Here is a 16,445-nt window from a genome sequence, read left to right on the forward strand (position 1 = left end):
CGGTCTTCAGCACGATCGACCTTGGGTAACCCAAGGAGCGGATGCTTAGACTCAGTCCGCCACTCCGCTGGTCGTTCGTGTATAGTTTTTGTTTTCAATCTTGGTGACATTGGGCTGAGACACCCTTGTATGCGGGCACGAAATCTTCTCTCGAGACCTTTAAAGGAGATATGAACTCTACCAAGCTAGCCAGCCGACTCTGTCTGCTGCCAGACTTGTACGTATTTGGAGTATTGTATTTAAAATACTGTATTTTAAATACAATTTGCGGTATTTTGGTACTCTACTCAATACTTTTTGTTTTGTGTATTTGTACTCTATTTAAAATATATTTTATGGTATTTTCCACTGAATACTCTAATAACATATCTTGAATGTCCGTCTCAAACTTTCTGTGTCTCGTCTTTCTAATCTTGCGTGTTCAGTGGAAATTTCCTGAGTCCCTCGGACTTGAACCGAACATTGACCTTTCTTGGAAGTCTCCATTTAGAGATCTTGCCCTGTGTGTACTAATCCTTGGCGAGTGAGGGTTCTATTATGTGTGCCTTGACGTGGTAACGCCGAATTCTGACCTTGCCGAGCAGGGACCTACTAGAAGTTTGCTTTGTTCTGTGTCACGTATACTTAGTGGAGTTATGTGGTATCTCTTTGTCATCTTTTTGGAACTTGCGTTTAGATGACTCCTATCACACAGGGACGGCATCCGTACTACGCGGGGTTTAGGTGATTCATGTCACATAGCGGTGATTTGCGGCATTCACCAGTGACTGGTGACTTTCTGCGTTCAAGAATAAATAGTGTCTTAATTGTATTTCAATACTTTTTTAAGTATTTAGTACTCTATATTAATTACATTAATTTTCACGTATTTATACTCTATCTTAATTACATTCTAACGCCAGTATTTATTATCTCATCTTAAATACATTTTTGAGTATCTTGTACATGTTTGGTCTGCTCCAGACGGCGATATTAACTTGTTGGCTGTGACACCTTTTGTACAAATGAATCCGATAGGTTCGTATCTCCACCACATTTAGCACGCTCCTAGCCGACTATTATCCCGAATTACAACGTTCTCGCCCATGACTCGCTGATAACGACAGACGGAGCCTATTATGTGTATGTACGGCTATTATGTACGGCTACAGAATGGGCTCCGCCTTCCATTTTCAACAAATCAGGGACGAGAACGTTGTCATTCGGGGTGATGGTTGGCTAGGAACGTGCTATGTGATGAAGTTCATATTTAAGAGTGTAGAGCAGAGTGTTATGGGTACCTTATATGAGGCCGACAAAGGCGAGCCCTTTCACCATCACCATCACCACCACCGTTATGTGTACCTCCACGTTAACGTCTGATTGGGTGTGACAATTCTTCAAATCACGTATAGTATTGTATAGAGGTATCTCGATGACGGTACGTCTACTCGCAAGTATCCGAAAAAAAAAGGTGCGTTTTCGTATTAATGCTGCACGTGTTATAAAGGAGAATTATTGAACAATAAATTATAAATAGAATTACGAAACGTTGAAGAACAATATTACACCTATTACGCCCGTAACTAAATACCTATAGATAGGAGCCCTTGCCTCCTTTAAAACGCAAATGCATCTGCCTTCATCCGCAATTTATTAATGTCTGGAACATACGCAATTCAAGGAAAACCAGGCTCAAAGTCTCGACGCTGGAATTTAGTCTTGGATTTCGCTTGACGTTTCCCTGACAGATGTCCAGGTTCACAAACCAGACAGTGACCTTCGGAGAACCGCAAAACTTAACACGTAATGGGAAACGTTCAAATGTGATTCATCACTTTCGGCACATCATGACTTGTCAAGAAACACGTGATGGCAGGATGTGATCACTCACAGCGCACTTTCGAAAGAAAGCTCACAAGTTCATACAAAGCCTCCGCGTGCTCCTTAGCCTTACCCGCGACCTTCGTCAAGTGTCAGCGCGCTTCCTGCGCGGAGATACTTATATGGGACGGGTCTCCTAGCATTGCCAACAACTAAGGCGGTTCACGAATAATGAAGACTCTCTGTGTTATCGGCATCTTTGCAACGTTCGGTAAGTTTTGTTCACATTCCAAGCTGCTCTTCTTTAAAAGAGAACTGCTACGTCCAAGTCACACTTGTACTTATTAACCAATGTTCTGCTTCGTTCATAGTCGCACATTCCACAAACGTTTTAGTTCCTTTTAGTATCAATGAGATAACACCATCGTATTCGTGCAGTATAGACAGCGTACACCTTTACCTAATCCCCGCAAACCGAAACAAACGTCACGATTATAGCCACAGCTGAGGGTAACGTGGAGTCACCAGCTCATGGCAAGGTGGACACGCCCGCAGCACAAGTGGGACAGTCGAAACACTCTTTCCCTATACTTATCCTAAGTGCTGCTAGGGTGTCTCTCTTCTTGCTCCCGCCCGTTGAAGGGGCGTTCCAGTTAACTCTGCTTCGAGCTGTACTCTGGCGGCACTTATACCTTATGCACTGATTCTGTAATGATAATTATAAGAATTTGAAGTATAATTTCAGTGATTCTGTAAGTGAGGTTCTGTTGTATCGCGTAATACAATAAATATATTTTTTTAGCCCAGAATGGCACCTTTGAGGGAGAGTCCGCACCAAAAACGTGTTGAGATAAGGGTGGGACATCAATCAGTACCGTATGATATTTCAGTGAATACAATTTCTCATCCCCAAGTGGCACAGATCATTTGAAAAGGAATATTTTCCTTCGAGTGATGAGGCGCTCCTCCATGGGAAGACAGTCCAGCAACACTGGGCTGCACCTCACCGGTATTCCACGTGTACGGCTTTCTGTAGGTTTTGCTCTTACCGCCGGCGAATATTTTAGAACGAAGTCGAGGAAGCAGATGACTCCACGTGGCACGAAGAAGTTAACAAAGCGCTGCCCGAAAAACGGCCGGTAGCCCACACAAGATTGCCGGTGACGTAACGCATGGTGCAGGAGGTCCGAGAGGAAACCTTCAGAAGTTTCGGTTTCGTTTTGAGCTTCCCAGCTCTTTTGGCAACAAACGAGTCCCCGAATGCCAAGCCAACTTTATTTCTCGTTTCGGAAGAATGTATCGAACTTATTTACACAGCCATTATAATACTTTCGGACTGTCCTGGAGTCTCCTCTTAAAGTGGCTACTGCACCCGGGAACGTGAGTATGAGGTTTAGGGATGTGTCAACCGAATCCAGGAATCCTCGAATCCTAGGCAGGGATTCGGGATTCGGGAATCCGAATCCCAGTGCCCAAAACGGCGAATCGAATCTTTCGAATCCACCAACCACGTTTGTTTGTTTCTTTTTTCAAATTGCCGCCTCCGGAGTCCGCCGAAAGCCTGATTGGCCGACAGGTGTTTTCTCGTTTGTTTGTTTACATTGCTCTGGGCTGAAAGAGTTGAGGCAGGAACTGTTACATTACAAGTTAAAAATAACCTGGTTTTGCTTTAGATTGTTGCTTAGTTTTATGGAAATAATTCAGACTCGAGAATTTATGCATTTCTTGTAGTCGATGAACAACATGTTAAATAAGTTACGTTTAAGAAGAACCATATGGGTATATTTTCTCCTGAAACTGAAGAATTATTTCATTTGTTTTTCATTAAACCAATGTATCACATTCTGCTTCAAAACGCTGTAGAAGTGTTTTTTTTTCTGGCTTTTTAAACTCTTTTTAAAGGAAAGATTCGAAAAATTAGATAGTCGTAAGACTCGTAGATTCGTAGAACCTACGTAGAACGTGCTTTTTTGGTCTTCTATTCATTATCATCTTCATCATCAAGAGCGCGGTCGTCATGTCCAGAAACGTCCATGAATGCATGTGTCTTGCCCATTCAGTTTCTGGTCCTTTTTCGTTCCTTTAACAGGGCAAGCTGTCGCCTGCGAACCGGGTCACTTCCGCTGCCTTCCTTGGATTCGGATTTGGATTCGGATTCGGATTCGAAAAATTTTAGATTCATCCCATCAGTAGTGAGGTTTATATGGAAATGTTCGGCACCGCTTCATAATCTATTTGGCAAAGCCTCTCTTCAGAATACACCATACATATTACGTAAACGCAGGGGTGTCAGCCAATGCATTCAGGAGAGGATATGGTCACATGTCACTGCAACACGTCACCGCACACGTAAAGATGGCCCAGCCCGTGATCGGCGGCCAATCCCTTTGTAAACAACGCGTTTGCTCTATCTCTGCTCCACTTTGGACGTTTGTCGATCCCGCTAATTATTGTATCCGATAATCTCGCAATAAGACACGCAGTTTTGTCCGCGAGGGGTCGCACTCTTGACCACTTGCAAAGATGTGATGATGGCCCTGAGTTAATGGCAGACGGAGTCGATATGGACTACTTAAAGTAAGGAGAAATGGGATACCATGTCATGGACGAAGCACCGTATACTTTACGCTGGCAAAATACGTTGACCTATTGACTTTATGACAACGGGAATATGTCGGCAACTACTAAAGCGACATGTAAACAATGTCACATGACCTCAAAATGTCGTTACCTATGCCGTGTGATCACGACAAGATGGCGGTTTGCGAAACGCACCCGCTTGAGAGTAGTTACAACAATGGCGGGTTTGTGACACCCCTGTGTGAGTAAACTAGTTTTAAAGATTCGCACTCCCACTGCAGCTAAAGAATCCCCAGTGACTGCAACATAATGGTGACGTAACACAGGCACACAAATGGGAGTACAGCGCAGGCTATTGCCTCTAAGGTCATCTGTTTCTCGTTGGCACCACAATATACTAAGTTAAAAGCCCTCGGTAAATGCGCCAAGGTTCGCTTACCAGTGTGAGTTCTGACGCGACAATGCTTCGCGGAACACGGCGTTATGCTCATGGCTGTACAGACACAAGTAACATTTGACTGGCAATACGGTAGTGACATTACACAAGCCCATCATCATAGGATATCCGCGACCTGCAGACGCCGTCCCTCCCGCCCGCCGCTTGGGATTGAACTTGTCCACGCCAAAGGGCGCGCACCGATTGGCGCTCTCCGAGTGGCCCATGAGCCCAAGTTTTGATTGACAGGTTGAGCCTCTTTTTTAGACTCCTCCTAATGGCCAGACTCCCTTGTAATACACAGCACTGATGCAACCCGCTTTACGGGCACATTCAGGCCACAACGCGACAACCGTGGTGTGTCGCTAACAGCGTCCTCTTTCCCAGGTCTCCTGCTGAAGCAGCGAACTCGGCTGCCACTATATATGGTATCACATCGAAGAACAAGTACGCCGCCGCCGGCTAAGTTCGTTCAGTGTAGAGAAAACCTAATGCGTCGAGACAAGTAATCTGAGTCCTTCTATTGGGCGGCACCGTGCGCAGCGCTGTCCAATAGGCGCGTTCCGATTACTTACCTCGACGCATCAATTTACCTCTACACTGAATAAACTTAGCCACCCCGTACAAAAAATACACGAGAGTGCGACAGTGGCGTAGCCAGAAAAATATTTCGGAAATGTTCTGTCGAGGACCTTACAGGCAGAGAGGAGGATTTTCCCCTCCTTTCCCTCTCCCAGATGCACTGCCAAAGGTAAGATTTCTGGGGTTCATCCCCCTGAACTCCCCTGGCTACGCCACTGATGTGCAAGAAGATGCCTACCGCACAGTTCCTAGTAAACCAGCAATATCCCAGGTGCGTCCGAGAAAGGTCGCCCACGTCGCATATGTCCGCTGTGTCTACCCGGCGTTACCTGTGCGTCCACAACGTGACGTTGAAAACTGTCTCACTTTCTATATCCCTGGGGTATTTGGTAGATGTAACAAGAAACGAAAAAGCGCGCGTTATTTTGCGGAGACATCTCGGGCAATTGACCCTTAGTGGCATGACGTAAGCAAACGGGCAAATTTTTGGGTTTACTACTCTATTTAGCAAGTAATCCCATTATAGACGGTAGCTTGAGTTAAAAACACGACATATGCCAGGATGGGGTGACACGAACGTTAGTAGGTATACGCTAACGTCGTTTGCAGACGCACAGCTTGACTGCAAAGACTGCACCGTTGCAAACGTGATACTCCACGCTACACTTAATGAACGTACTCCAACACTTTGTATGTCAGTACGTATTTGCTCGCTCTGGTATCTCTTGAAATCCACATTAATTAATGCGGTGTGTATTGGCAGGCCGTGTTCTGGACTATGGGCCGAAAGGTAGCTGGCCACCCCTTCCCAACTGGGCTGCGCTCCCAAAAGCAGATTTCCTTATTGTTTAATTACCGTGTGCGGCATACATTTGCTATAGTAGACTATCAATTGCACATTGATTCAACAAAAAGATAGCATACATTTAAGAATATCCCCTGAACGTCCAAATATCCGGCATAGATGTCTATGCGACGGTTCTGGGATGTGGAAACAGTAGGAATCTGGCAGTCGCATGAATGTACTTTCTACGTAAATCAACTCTGTATAAAGCTCCCATGGATATCCTAGCATCCAGTTTGCGATATCGCCAGGATGTACTTGGGATGTATATGGTGTGCTGGATCCCTTCAATGATGGTCGTATCAACCATTTCATGACCTTGCGCTCCGACGCGTCCTTTGCGTAACGCGTCGTGAATTCCCATCACATAGACGCAGCCATATTTTATTGACAGTTAAGGCTGCGAGCAGGAATACGCATAGAGTAACGGAGTTATAAAATCATTGCAGTGTCCTTGACGTACGCTGCCCCGTATGAACCGTTCTATGGCCTGATAAGAGGTTGCGCCAAGAGAAATCGCTTTGTAAGTATTGCTTTCTATTTTAAACGCACCGACCCGAGTTTCCGAGTCCGACTACCTTCCTTCAAGGAGTCGGCACCTCGAATGATGTTTTTTTTTTTTTTTACCGCGTGATATCGGCATACTACCTCCGGGAACTGTGATGAAAACTATTACATTTCCTTTCTGAAGCACGCCGCCAAGCAATTGTGACTAATGAATGGCGTACAGATGTGGACAGATGGGGAGAGGACAGCAGGAAGCAGTGGAGTACAGGGATTTAGTATGCGTCCTGGATCGACATCATGGGGGAACTGTGCCGATATTCGTCTGGAAAGCCTTCGGAAAACCCAGGGAAAACCTCAGAAAGCACAGCCGGTGGTAGTATTCGAACCCACCACTTCCCAGTCTTCAGTGCAACCTTGGCAGCAACGAACACGCCTTAGCCCTCTCTGCCATGCCGCTGGTACCACGCATTTCCCGAGAAAATTGTGCTACAAGAGTGCCCCGCCCCCCTCAATGTCAACGATTCCTCACAGCTCTCTCTTTTTCTTTTTTTTTACGTGTGACGTCAGATCATCTTCCACTCTTAGTGGCTGCCGAGAATCGTTTGCTAGGGAGACTGAGGAAGATTACCTATGCACAACTCCGTGTCACACCAGGCGGCAAACAGAAAAGGAAGAAGATGCGCCCCTCCCTATTGGACGAAACACGTGACGTCACAGACATGAGGCACAGGGAAGGACCTACTCTGACCCACGAGATCGAAACCACTCTGCTCGCACTGGGATTGCGAACATGTACTGCGTCGATTTTCTTTGCAGAACGGGCACGTACGATAACAGTTTGGTGTCAAACGCCTCTGCTAGACGTATTCATTTGAATTACCTAGGGAGCGAACGCTGCCTTTCGTACGCTGCAATGTGCTGTCGGCGCCAATGTCATTCTTAACGAATGTCAATGCAACGTACGCAGAAATGTCAGCGCGCAGCACCACGTCTTCGAAGGAGCATTGAAGAGCTCGAGAAAAAAAGCTAGTGTATCAGAAGGAGTAGATATTATGGCGAATTCGGGTGGTTATTTCGTGGCAACGCGGCCTCCCGCTCGGAAATTTCTAGGTCGGCGCCCGCGCAAATGGCGGAAAAAGTGCTGGCTGGCATGTTCCTGGCGCTCAGAAAGCGCCATGAGAACACAGCAGATTGCTACGTTTTGACCAAGTGAACGCAGTTGCTCGGAATCTGGCAAAAAAAAAATGCCAGGAAATGACCCCGTGAATTCGCCATTAGCATTAAAACCCTCTGATTCGCTCAAAAAGTACGAGGACAGCGCGAGATCCCGGGGTAGCATTTACAAAAGTCTCGTACGAAAAAACTTCTCGTAACTCCTTCGTACGAGAAACTTACGAGCACATAAAGCGCGCGCTTCGCAAGACTCTCGTGACTTACGATGACTTACGAGGGAATCTGACGATAGCTGCCAAGGCGTAGTACGACGCTGGAAGTCGCCTTACGACCATCATGGCGGCATACTTGGCTCTTTGTAATGCGGTCCCAGGATCTAGTTTTAGCCAAAGAGCCCTGTGGCCCATCGTCAGTGGCATCAGTAGCTGACTTGTGCGATTGGCAACCTTCGACAAGTGCCTATACCCGCCCAGTAAAATTTGGCTGTCGCACGTGCTTAGCTGGCATTTCCATGACAGGATTCTTCTTCCGAAAAGCATGAGTCTGTTGTACAACAAAACCACGTGGAGATGGATGGCTCTTTTTGGTGCAAGTGCAAACATCCGTCATTGTTGCCATGGTGAACATATATCTTGTACCAGGTTCGCTCTTTCTGAGGCCCATCAGATAGAAGATGTGTGTACGAGACGTCACGGCAGGTGCGCATCTTCATCTTCGTCGGCTGGCTGGGATATCTTAGGAGCACTTTGTCATAAGATACGATCTGGTTTGTAATGCCTACCCCTGGTGAGCAAGTGAACTCTCAATCTCGCGAGTCAGAAAAGCCACTTCCCTCAACCGCCAGTCTGCTACGTCATGTCTTCCGCCCAATGTTGAGGCACGCACCACAGTCTTACAATGTGGCTGTTTGGTTGATGACAGTTGTGTTGTTGTCCTATCGTCCTGTCCTTGGCTGCTTGTGCTTCACTATGTAAGGCGCACGCATACTTGCTTATTTCTGTCTCGTTGAGGCTGTATCTGGTGCTGCCTGTCCCACGTCTGACACAGGGCAGCCTACCGGTCGTCTTGCGCTCTCGCCGTAGCAGGCGATCACCGGCAGCCAATAAGAGTGCTCGATTATCTGTTTATCACTACACGCCAGAGGAAACTCTGATGATTTACCGCCGCTGCTCGCACTCTTGTAAATTGATTCTCTGACGAAATGCGCGCTTCCCAAGGGAAGTCTTTTTCGTCACAGTTCTTGGAGGTTGTATGTTCGAATCATGCGTTAAAAAATGTGTGTTCGACGTACTTTCCATGCTGATGTACCGTCCTTCGCAGGGAGTGACGTGTCCAACCACGTGATACCACGCCAACGTATTGCTGTCATCTTTCTCAGTTTCAAAACCACGAGACTCGCAAAAGACGACACTTGCCGCATGTTGATTCGTTAACTATAGTGACTAGCAACGATTTCTTGTATTCTTTCAGAGCAACGAAACGGGATGCATGTACTACTGTGAGAAGGCTAGCAACGGCCAATGGAAATATAACATCTTCCGAGACGGACTCCCCTGTAACGTACGTGGTGTTCGTCACTATAGCTTTTTGGGCCACGTGTGAATCTCGCTGAATATATGACATAAGCAAGAGTAGTCAGCACAGAGTAGTCAGTCCATTGTCATGCAGTAACTTTGACGCCAGTTATAGGTGTTACACCATGAAACGATTTCACGCCAGTACTTCTGCACATTCTTTGGAATCTTCCGTGAAATTTCTTGTTTGTTATATTTTTGTACGCATATATGGGGAGCTCGACCATAGCTCAATGTCTGCACCGTAATAGACGGGATGCATGAATAAGGTGCGTGGAAGGGAGCGTAATGGTGGTACGGAAGAGGAAGACAGGTGAATTAAGTCTTGCATCTACCTGGAGGGCAGAAATTTGCAAGAAGAGCAGGTAGTCCCAAAGAACTACTTATCACATAAAACATGCAAGCTGCCCTCCATTGGGACGCTCCCTCGAACGCACTTTAAACGCAGGAAGGAATAATCGAAGAAGGGGGAATGATGTTGAGAGAAAAATGCGGTCAACCAGCGCTCGGGGTGGTGGGTCGGAGCACCCAGGGAGGGAGAAGAGGGAAGGGTAAAAGGGGAAGGGGAGAGATCGTGGTAGCACAGGAGAGAGAGGGGTGTGCAGTACCTCTTAATCTGGGACTTTGGTATAGTCCAAGAATACTACCCACCACAGATAACTTACGAGCAGCCCTCAGCAGCTTCAATTTGGATGCTCCCTGTACCAGGGTAACCGCCATGTTGATTGGCGAAGTTACCCCATTTCAATCATCAAATAAATCAGCGTGTCAGAAGGTCACATGTCTCACAATGTCATCACGTAAGGTGAGAACCTCACCAACTAAGAACTTGATGCAAAACCAATAAACTGCGTTGTCACCTATAGCTTCATTAAAATCGGGACAGTAATAGGGCGTAACTATTTCCAGGTGAGTAATAAACCGATAGTAACCAAACGGCTAAATCCGTATAGCTTACACGTGTAAGATTCTAGTTAACAATGGTATTGCAGCGGACGACGCAATCTTTGAGTGTGGCCGGAGCGTGCGAGACAGACGAAAATACAGGGGTACGCGTACCTTGCGGGCAGTCTATCTCGCGAACGCGTGAAGCTAGGACGCCTATCGAAGTGTCGTTGGAAATCGCCTGAGAGGTTCTACCTCGACCTTAAGCGATATCGGCTTCAACAACAATAACAAAAATTTTATAAATCTCCAAATTTGAAATATAAAAATTGTGCCAGAATGTCGATATATGTGAAACTAAAATATGATCAGAAATGCAGGAGACAGCAATCAAAAGAAAGGGCGGCTCGAGAGGAACCCAAAAAGACCCTAAAGTCCCACACCGAGCGATCGAGAGAGCGACGGGAGCGCCGAAGAAGATTAGCGGCTGAGGCAAATTCGATTGATGGGGCGCACAGCGAGCCCGTGCCCTCTACCAGCGGGGAAACTTCCATTTTTGCGACTTTAAAACTGACATACAAAGACGGTGGAGTGCATCCCGAGGGTGGCTCAGCACCCTGGAGGAGCCGGAGCCGTGCAAAAGAATCGGAGATCGTGACATTTTCATGTAAAACACTGCTACTCGGACCAGTGCGCATAAGGTAAAAGGGTCTTGTAGTGTCACTAAACACGTATACATGATCCAGTTTTTTCCCCCTCCGTTGCGCTGTGGTACGTTGGAGACAAGGAATCTTTCCCACATTGCCGCAAGAAAGTACATAACGCCTCCAAACCGAACTATCGTTCACTGCACTCTTTCGCATATAGGTCATGCACTGTGACGCCTTGCCGAGAGGTCGTTTTGACGGTCCAACCGATAAACGAGTCTAAATACGCGACGGTTTCCCATTAATTTACGAAAGCATAGAGAAGTAAAGTAAATTCGCAGCATATTTCCACTTAACCGGCAGACAGCACGTAGGACATCGAGTTGGAACTGACGGTAGGACCTCACGGATTAAAAGCACTAAAGCAGACGAGACGACACACAGTACACGCAGGTAGCGCACTAAGAACAAACGTATTAAACACGAACACCACGCTTAAAAGGCCAGGGAAATTCCCTCTTCCTGCCCGAACTACGGTCACTAAATAGAGAGCAGAGTAGCAACACTGAACCACGCCGGCAAGCGCGTCCGCCATTTTGAGTCCGGCGCGACTGCGTCGCCATTCTCCCCCTTATCCGCTGGAGAACAGCGCGCAGTCGGTGAAGCAGCTTGCAACCCGAAAAACCGGTTTTGGATGGACGGGACTCAACATGAACGCCGCAGTCCGAGAGTTCTTGGAGTGAAAAGCCACGTGACACGACCGGCCCGATCGCGGATGCCGAACCGCGCCTCCGGCGCGTAAAAAGAATACGATAGCCTGTACCCCTATTTAGTGACTCTAGCTCAAACGACCAATCGATGGATTACTAACACAACCCTTTTCATTTTAAAGATCACAGGGTATCGGAAGGGCAGGGAAAGGAACATTTCGTAGGCTTTTTGAGCTGCAGCACAGAGCGTTTCTCGACAAGCGGCTGGAAACGCTTCGCGTGTCCGCGGACGCGGCGCCGCTTCAAACAACGCATGTGTAAATCCTACTTAAAGGAATGACATGTTTGAATACCGTGAGCCAGTTTATTTTATACAGCATGATAAATGAGTAATGTTCGACGAGCTGTTCAGGGCACGGAGAAAGAAGGTTAGGAGATGAAACTTCAGTCGCTCCCGCGACCAAACAATGTATGAGGACAAAGCCTCCTATATAAAGTAGACTATGCCTGTCAGCTTGCGCCGCCCACAATGGGAGAGGAGCGTCGCATGTGGAGTCGCGCCCGACCGCGAGGGGCGCCACTCACGGAGGGACGACAGACGATGAGAACGAGCACACGCTGATGATCGCGTTCGTCTCTGTTCCTTTTGAGCTCGCACCATCACGGTTTTTCGCGAGCGTTTTGAGCTCGACGTTGTCTGACGAATTAAGAGATAACTCTCGGTTGAATGTTGTGCTGCTAAATGCAGGGAAAGCGAATGCGAACCCGTGTCTGAAGCTGTAGCGGTGTACAAGCTCTTTAAAACAGGAGAAAAGTAAATTAGTGCAGTTGGCCACTCAAAATAGATTGACACCACTCCTCTGTTTTTATTTGCTTAAAACCTGTTGCAAAAGGAAAAGAAAACAGCATGGACAAGAATAGCACACAGGTACAACACACTAGAAAATGAAAGAAAACATACAGTAATAATTGAACCTCTGTATGCAATAACGGGATAAGTCGAAAAATCCCAAACCGAGAAAAGGGGCCTGATATGATTGTCCGCCCCATTGACGCACATGCATTTCACGCTTTTTACCATGCTGTAGCTGGCCAACAAATCGCAATAAGGTCCTAAATTTTAATTGGCAGGTGCATACCGGCATGTAGATGTCATTGCAGCAAAAATACTAAAAAGGGGATAAGTCGACTTATGCCCTTATTTCATACAGAGCTTCAATTGTTGTAGAATGCGAGTGAACTGCCTACAAGACGTGTAGCAGATACAGAGCCTGAGCACTGGAATATACTGGTGGAAGTGAGTGCGCCTTGAAGGTCTGGAAGGCCAGAAGTTCTCAGGTATTTTCTTGAGGAGGGCTTGTTGACAAAAGTTTTTGCTGCATCATTTTTGTAGGTGACATGGAATGCATAGTCTGTAAGAAGTGGCTGGAAAATCTTCCGTTTTCACAGTGCACCTTTTCAGTCACGAGGTGGGTAATGTAGGTGTAGGGTAATGTGGGTAATGGGTAATGGCCAACGTTTGTTGTGGCAGACAGTTGGACACTATGCCGGCACTCTTGTCTTGGCTCGTTCAGTTTTTGCAGGATAGACTCTGTTTTGCAAGGAATCCTGAATAGTGACGTTGTTGGTGCAGAACGTGCGACGTTGCTAACAACTATATCCGGTGTCACTGAAACTGTGTGCGACACATTGCTGTGGCTGTGATGCACTGACGATTCCTGTCTTCTGAATTATTTCCAGTGCGTGTATCGTCGACCTGACATTCGTTTGATCATTACACCCCTGGGAGCGTCCACCAAACACTGATTCAAGTGCATCACTACTGAAATATCTTGTCAGCAGAAGTGCAAGCTGCGGGATTCCAGGAAGTCCGAAGCAAGAAAATGTCTGCTGCGTACTTTCGAGCATAGTTTGAGGTTGAATTTGGTGACCACCCGTACCTTCGGATAGCGGTAACCTGCTTCTCCTGACTATCCAGTTGCGCAGGCATTTCATGAAACGTGATTTTCTCTCCTGGAACTGCTATTTTTCAATCCGATTTGCACGGACGTACACAGCAGCAGGCTATCTGTAAAGTGAATCGCAACTATGTTTAACGTCTGCCCCGTTCGTTCAACAGAAGAACATATCCGAGAACTAGAAGCAATGAGAACGGAAAGGCAAGCCTCATGTGGAGAATAGTGTTTCGAATAAAGAACAATGCTTCTGGCAGACAATGAATCCAACCAGACACACTTTCACCTATGACTTGAATTATATCACTACTCCAATACATTGATGCGTTTGTGCGCAATTGCGAGATTTCACAGCTTGCCGTGAAAGCCTCTCTCCTCATACGACACTGATTTTGAAGGCCCGTGTTAAGAAGTCTTCGCTTTCACATCTTCTACTTACACTGTACACAGTAGTAGCACTTAGTTATCGAAACATGTCACATAGCTGCTACTCATGCTCGCCCCAAAAAGATGCAAAAACTGCTTCACGTGTCCTGCTTTCCCTTATGCCTTGCGATCGGAGTACCCTCCGTAGGCAGAGCCCTCGCGTTGCCACGACACCACGTGACTCGGGGCGACGGCGTCGAGGAGGAGAGCTGACAAGCATAGTCTAGTTATATAGGAGGCATTGGTCAGGAACGGCGCTTCGGCTCGCAGCGCCATCTGTTGCACAAGAACGCAAATCATGCAAATATTTCTGTCACCTGGTGTTGTCGCTTGCCAGGCGGCTGCAGCATGTCCTGCTCGACGCAATAGCTCGGCGGTTTGCGTTTGCGTTCCCTAGAGCCTCCAAATCGCGTAGGCTTTGGGATGATAGAGCAACGTGCACTCCTCGCAGGCGGGTACGTGGCACGATTGACAGAAATAGTGCAAAAGCCTTAGTCACAATCTAGACATGGCATAACATGGAGCCACGTCCGGTCACTATGATGTCTCTTATAAGGATATGGCTTACATGCTTGTTGTTCTTCCCGCTCTTTGTTCGTTATTGGCACGTCGCAGAGCAGGGTAAAATTATGGGCTTAATCGTTAAAGGTTAATGGGGTTGAGACAGGTCATCCCACGTTACCCTAGATAAACGTGAACGACGGTTCTTTGCACCAATGTGAACCTGCATTGAAAGTTTCACGGGAAAAACAGAATAGAACAGAAATAGAAGCGGAGAAAAGTGGGCATCGCGAATACCGAAACTCGTGCGGCTTCTGACGTCACAGCGCACGCCGCAGCCAGTGAGGCAGAGCACGAGAAGTCACGTGCTTGCGGCTGCCAATAGGAATGGACGCTGCTCTGAGCTCTGTCACGTCTGCGCTTTGCTCAAGAGTGTGTTCCACGGCTTGTATCTCGCTAAGTATGCCACGTAGAGGACTAATTCTTTGTTCTTCAGTTTTCTGCCTTGCAGAGCAACGTGTCTATGATGAAATGAACCGTATCTATGAAAGTGTCCCGACCTCTTTAACTTGTATGGGCTTCTCTGCAGTACGAAGGCACAGGAGATGGAGAATGTTACGAAGGACTCTGCTACATAAAAGGCACTGCTCCCAAGAGGAACGCTAAAGCTGGTGGCAAAGGCAACTTACAACCTCATGAAACGGCGGATGAGGAGGTCCAAGAAGGACAACCTGAAGGTGAGGAAGCAGGAACAGGTGGTGCTGCTACTGCTGCTCCTGATGAAGAGGAAACAAAGAAGGAAGGTGGTGAAGGTGCGAAGGAAGAGGTGACAAGTACACCTGAGGGAGGTGAAGAGTCGACCACGAACGAAAACGGGGGAAGGGAAGAGGCCGAAGAAGAAGAAAACAAAGGTGCCGAAGAGGCAAAAGAAAAGGGTGAAGAGGAAGCGGAGGAAGAAGCAGGAACCGAAGAAAAGGAAGAGGAGGATGAAGAAGAAAACGGACAAGAGGAAAAGGAAGAAGCAGGAGGAGGAAACGGACAAAACGAAGTTGAGGATGAAGAAGAAAACGGAGAAAACGAAGATGAGGATGAAAAAGAAAACGGACAAGAGGAAAAGGAAGAAGCAGGAGGAGGAAACGGACAAAACGAAGATGATGATGAAGAAGAAAACGGAGAAAACGAAGATGAGGATGAAAAAGAAAACGGAGAAGAGAAAGAAGAGGAAGAAGAAGAAAACGGAGAAAAGAAAGATGAGGGAGAAGAAGAAAACGGAGAAAAGAAAGAAGAAGCAGAAGAAGAAGAAGAAGAAGAAGGGGAAGAAGAAGAAGAAAACGGAGAAAAGAAAGAAGAGAAAGAAGAAGAAAACGGAGGAGAGGACAAGGCGAAAGAACAAACTGACGGTGAGGAGGAGGATAACGAAGAAGGCGATGGAGAAACTGTTACAGAAGCCGATGAAGGAGAAGGTGAAAGTGACGAGAGTACAGAAGATGATAGAAATGAAGAGCGATAAAAAAATCGAGGCTCTTAACACGTTGACAAATAAAATCGTCTTAGACGCAACCGAATAAATGTGTGTTCGTTTCGATCCTCGTAGCTTATTAATTGTTTACATATCATTCCAGCACTCAAACTCTGCTTTGCATGTGGGAAAATACCCAGTGTATGCTGACACGTAAAAAAACCGAAGGACATGTCCAGGTCTACTTGATTTTCAATCTTGGGAAGGCGAAAGATTAACATTACGTATAAACGGATCACATACAGAATAAAAATATGGGGAGGCGTGCCTTTGTACTTTTTGTGCAGGAGACATGGAAGAATG

The 16,445-nt window shown here is 46.7% G+C and overlaps 1 protein-coding gene across 1 annotated transcript; it reads left to right on the forward strand.

The window, feature by feature from the left end:
- The first annotated feature begins 1,967 nt into the window (after positions 1-1,967).
- LOC135378807 (uncharacterized) lies at positions 1,968-16,208 on the forward strand. Its single transcript, XM_064611903.1, has 4 exons — positions 1,968-2,074; positions 6,695-6,768; positions 9,396-9,485; positions 15,213-16,208. Exons 1-4 carry the CDS (start codon positions 2,035-2,037, stop codon positions 16,131-16,133), a joined length of 1,125 nt encoding a protein of 374 aa, XP_064467973.1. The 5' UTR covers positions 1,968-2,034; the 3' UTR covers positions 16,134-16,208.
- The last annotated feature ends 237 nt before the right edge of the window (positions 16,209-16,445 follow it).

This window comes from Ornithodoros turicata, chromosome 1 (assembly GCF_037126465.1).
Source record: "Ornithodoros turicata isolate Travis chromosome 1, ASM3712646v1, whole genome shotgun sequence".
NCBI classification, from domain to species: domain Eukaryota; kingdom Metazoa; phylum Arthropoda; class Arachnida; order Ixodida; family Argasidae; genus Ornithodoros; species Ornithodoros turicata.

What these genes read in the sequence shown, in the direction of transcription:
- LOC135378807 (XM_064611903.1), top strand. Translation starts at nt 2,035, where the DNA reads ATGAAGACTCTCTGTGTTATCGGCATCTTTGCAACGTTCG. An exon ending in CGGCATCTTTGCAACGTTCG is followed by an intron (nt 2,075 to 6,694) that starts GTAAGTTTTGTT and finishes AAATCATTGCAG; the next exon opens with TGTCCTTGACGTACGCTGCC. An exon ending in GAGACGGACTCCCCTGTAAC is followed by an intron (nt 9,486 to 15,212) that starts GTACGTGGTGTT and finishes GCTTCTCTGCAG; the next exon opens with TACGAAGGCACAGGAGATGG.